Source organism: Loxodonta africana, chromosome X (genome assembly GCF_030014295.1).
Source record: "Loxodonta africana isolate mLoxAfr1 chromosome X, mLoxAfr1.hap2, whole genome shotgun sequence".
NCBI classification, from domain to species: domain Eukaryota; kingdom Metazoa; phylum Chordata; class Mammalia; order Proboscidea; family Elephantidae; genus Loxodonta; species Loxodonta africana.
The window spans coordinates 62343333-62347219 of NC_087369.1; the positions used below are offsets into that span (position 1 = coordinate 62343333).

Genomic DNA, 3887 nt, shown 5'->3' on the forward strand with positions numbered 1-3887 from the left:
TATGTTGTGGTGTTTTTCTTTTGGGATCTATGTTATATGGGGTTCACTGAGCTTCTTGGATGGTCAGCTTTTCATTATTCATAATATTAGGGAAGCTTTCTGTCAGCAATTCTTCAATGATCTTCTCTGTGTTTTCCTTTTTTTCTCCCTGTTCTGGAACTCTTATCACCCACTCATTTTGCTTTTGATTGTATCCCACATAATTCTCAGGGTTTCTTCATTATTCTTTGCCTTTTTTCTGATTTTTCCTCAAACAGAGTTGTATCCAAGTGTTTGTCTTCAATCACTGATTCTGTCTTCCGTCATTTCAAACCTGCTCCTCAGCCCTTCTTTGACACTGTCTGTTTCTGAAATCTTGTTGTTTATCTTTTAGATTTCTAATTGTTGTTTTTGAATGATTTCTAGTTGTGAGTTTATTTTGGCATTTTGTTCCTGTATTACTTTCTTGAATTGTTCCATTTTTTTCTGTATTTTCCATGAATTTGTCTGCCTTTTCCATAAAGTTGTCTATTTTTTCCTCATTTTGTCTGCTTTTTGCTTCAACTCTTGTATTGCTCTGGATATTAGAGATTTGAATTCCCTGTCAGATAGTTCTGGTACCTTTTCTTCTACTAGAAAGTCATCTGATATTGTATTTTGGACACCTACTGGAACCATCCTATCCTATTTTTTTTATATATGTTTTGATATTGTCTGCTGTCTTTGGGACATTCAATAGTTATTTTCTTCATTTCTTGATTGCAGATTTGTTTACTGGAACCATCCTATCCTATTTTTTTTATATATGTTTTGATATTGTCTGCTGTCTTTGGGACATTCAATAGTTATTTTCTTCATTTCTTGATTGCAGATTTGTTTGTTTAGTCCTGCTTTTTTGTTTTATTTGGTGACGTCTGAGCAGGAGGGCTGTGCGTTCTTTGCTGTTTGCTCATTTCTAGTCACAATACTTTTCACCTCGTTGTCCAATGGGAAGGGCCAATCAGCTATGGTGCTGCAAGACAGGTCCAGTTGAAAGAGAAAGGCTGGGATGGCTTGCTTGTTGCAGGTATTAAGGCCAACTGGGCAGGCCAGGAATCAGTGCTGGGCAGGCTCATGTAGGCCATGTCTGTGCAGGTGCTCTGTCTCCTGCTGGGAACTTCATGAAGCTGCTTTCCTGTACTCCCTGTCTGCTGATCTCTGATGTGGGTGGGGCAAATCCAAACGGCACAGATGCTGCACTTCCCCACCAACCGAGCCACCGCAGCCAGCCAGCAAGTTCGATGGTAAAGCTGTGGGGAGAGAATGAGGGGAGGGAAAGTATGTATTGCTGTCTCCTGCTGGGCGTTCTGTAATGCTGCTTTCCCGTGCTCCCTGTCTGCTGATCCCCGACTGGAGTCCAAGATGGCAGATCCATGCTGCATTAGCTAAGGGGTGCCTCCGCATGTATCTTTCCAAGCTCTCTGTCCTATGTCAGTGTCTTATTCCATTTGGTGCTTGGCTGAGTTCTTTATCTCTTCATTTGACACTTCAGATTCCAGGAATGACATTTGTCTCTGTTTTACTTAGTTTTTCTGGTCTTTGCTGTAGAGGGACAGTGTTGTGCTTCTGTCTATGGCACCATTTTGGTCAGAAGTCTCATACTTCTTTTCTAGAAATGAAATCAACTATTTGTACTAGAGACCACAAAAGAAAATTAACTTAACCTTGTGATTCTAGAATAGAAAAATTAAACTTCACAGTAAGAAATTATGTTTTTCAAGAGTGTAAAAAAAAAAAACCCAAGAGAGGAAGACTGAGAATCATTTAAGATAGTATTTCTCAAATTTGGCTCCTTGGCTTCTTCCACAGATGTTTTTTAAGGGAGGAAGCTGCAAGTCTTCTATAATTTTTTAATTTTGCTGATAAACTAAATCAAATTAATACTCACTTGTTCAGGATTACGTGTGCAATCATCTTATGTACGAGTACTGCCACATGATCGCAGAACCTGCGTCTGTGTCTCTGACCCCCGTGGCACTAAGACCAACAGTGCTTAACTTTTCATGCTGAATTTCCCACATTGGGTCCTCAGATCCTGCATGGAATTTTTGAACATTTCTTATGAGATCTGTGAGTTGTTCATGTTGAGAATACTGGTTCAGAGCATGGTTCTCAAGGTGGGGTGAGGATGGCAAGGAGGGAGATGCATGTAGTTTGGAAAAGCACATTCAAAACCCCTATTGATTTCATAGTACAAACTCCATAAGGTCAAGATTAGAGAAATTTCAGCTGATGGGCAGTCACAGAAGACCAAGTATAGGCTCATCCTGGGTGGCCAGGGATAAACGTGGTTAGAAACACTGGTTTTAGAGGTAGAGGAGTGATGGCATGTGGAGAACACTTAGTAGGAAAACATGCCAAAAAGGAAGAACACCTTTTGGTCAGTGAGTGAATCCTAAGCCAGAACCCAAAGGCTAACCAAGATGAAACCCAAGGCTGTACATTAACCTTCTTGGCTGTTTTTTTTGGGGGGGGGGCGTAAATTTGGTATACTTTTTAATAAAGATCCAAAAGAAAAAAGCAGTTTTTGCCAAATATCATCTCTCTCCCTCCCCCCCCCTTTTTTTTTTTTGGTTGATGTATTTCAGAAATTTAAGTAAACAGTTGTTGTAGCTGGGACAGAACAGCCCCAGATCCGTCCATCAGGAAATCCTGTCATCATTTACAATGCCATCCAGCTCCCAAGGAGACATCAGCCTGGGGGCTTTGTAATTATTGTAGAGCTCTTATATCCGGTAGCCACTTCGACAGCTCTCTACTCTGTCACAAATCTGTTAGATCAGAGCATCCACCAATACACTCTTTACCCATGAAAACCCGAGGTACTGTTCTTGCTCCTGTGAGCTGTTGGAGATAATCTTGAGTCATGCTTGTATCAGTGATGGCTGTGATATCGACAAATTCCAAGAGCCCTGGTTTGAAAGGCAATTGGGAGAGGATCTCTTGGGTCTTTCTGCAGTAGGGGCAGGTGGGCTTGATGAACACAACCACTTTCCCAGGTTGGATTCTGCTGTTCACAAACTCTTGAGCCATGCTGATAAGCTGTTGTCTCCGCAGGAGGGCTTCTCAATTACAGGTATTGCTCTGTGTGTAAACCCTTCTTCCTTTTCTTCTTTCTCCTTCTCTTCTTCCCCTCCTCCTTCTTTTGCTGCTGCTGCTATTGCTTCTCCTTCTTTTTCTCATTCTCCTTCTCCTCCTCTTTTTAACCCAGTTTGCTAATCATATTTGAACTGGAGAGTTTACATTTAAGGTAATTATTTATATATTGGGGTTTATAGCTATCATCTTACTTTTTTATCTATATTCGTCTCACTTTTTCTATATTCAATTACATTATTTTTTCCTTCTTCAGAGTTAATTTTTTACTTATTCTATTTTTCACCCCTATTGCCTCAATTGACATATACTATTTAATTACTCTTTTAGTGTTTACCCTGGAGACTAAATTTTGCAGTCTTAACTTTTCAAACCCTAATATAAGTTGATACTTTTATCTCTTCTCAGAAAAGGCAACTACCTTAGAACACTTTCTGTACATACACTTTGTACTTTAAGACCTACTGTTACTGGGTATTTTAATCCCACAAACACACATGGTTTTAAACTCAAAAGACATGATTATTATGATTATTATTTTAAAAGCCAAGGTTATTTACATTTACCTACATATTTAACTTTGATGTCTCTCGTCATTACTCGGTGACCTGGTGGCACAGTGCGTAAGAGCTATGGCTGCTAACTTGAAAGTCGGCAGTTCGAATCCACCAGCTGCTCCTTGGAAACCCTATGGGGCAGTTCTACTCTGTCCTATAGGGTCACTATGAGCCAGAATCGACTCGATGGCAATGGGTTTTCATTACTTCAACATC

General features: G+C 40.1%; 1 protein-coding gene across 1 annotated transcript; it reads right to left on the reverse strand.

Annotated features, from left to right (window-relative positions):
* Window positions 1-2635: 2635 nt before the first annotated feature.
* LOC111747757 (glutaredoxin-1-like) lies at window positions 2636-3431 on the reverse strand. The gene has a single exon (XM_023539333.2). The coding sequence runs from the start codon at window positions 3049-3051 to the stop codon at window positions 2782-2784; it is 270 nt and encodes an 89-aa protein (XP_023395101.1). The 5' UTR covers window positions 3052-3431; the 3' UTR covers window positions 2636-2781.
* Window positions 3432-3887: the final 456 nt, after the last annotated feature.

What these genes read in the sequence shown, in the direction of transcription:
- LOC111747757 (XM_023539333.2), bottom strand. Translation starts at nt 3,051, where the DNA reads ATGGCTCAAGAGTTTGTGAACAGCAGAATCCAACCTGGGAAAGTGGTT.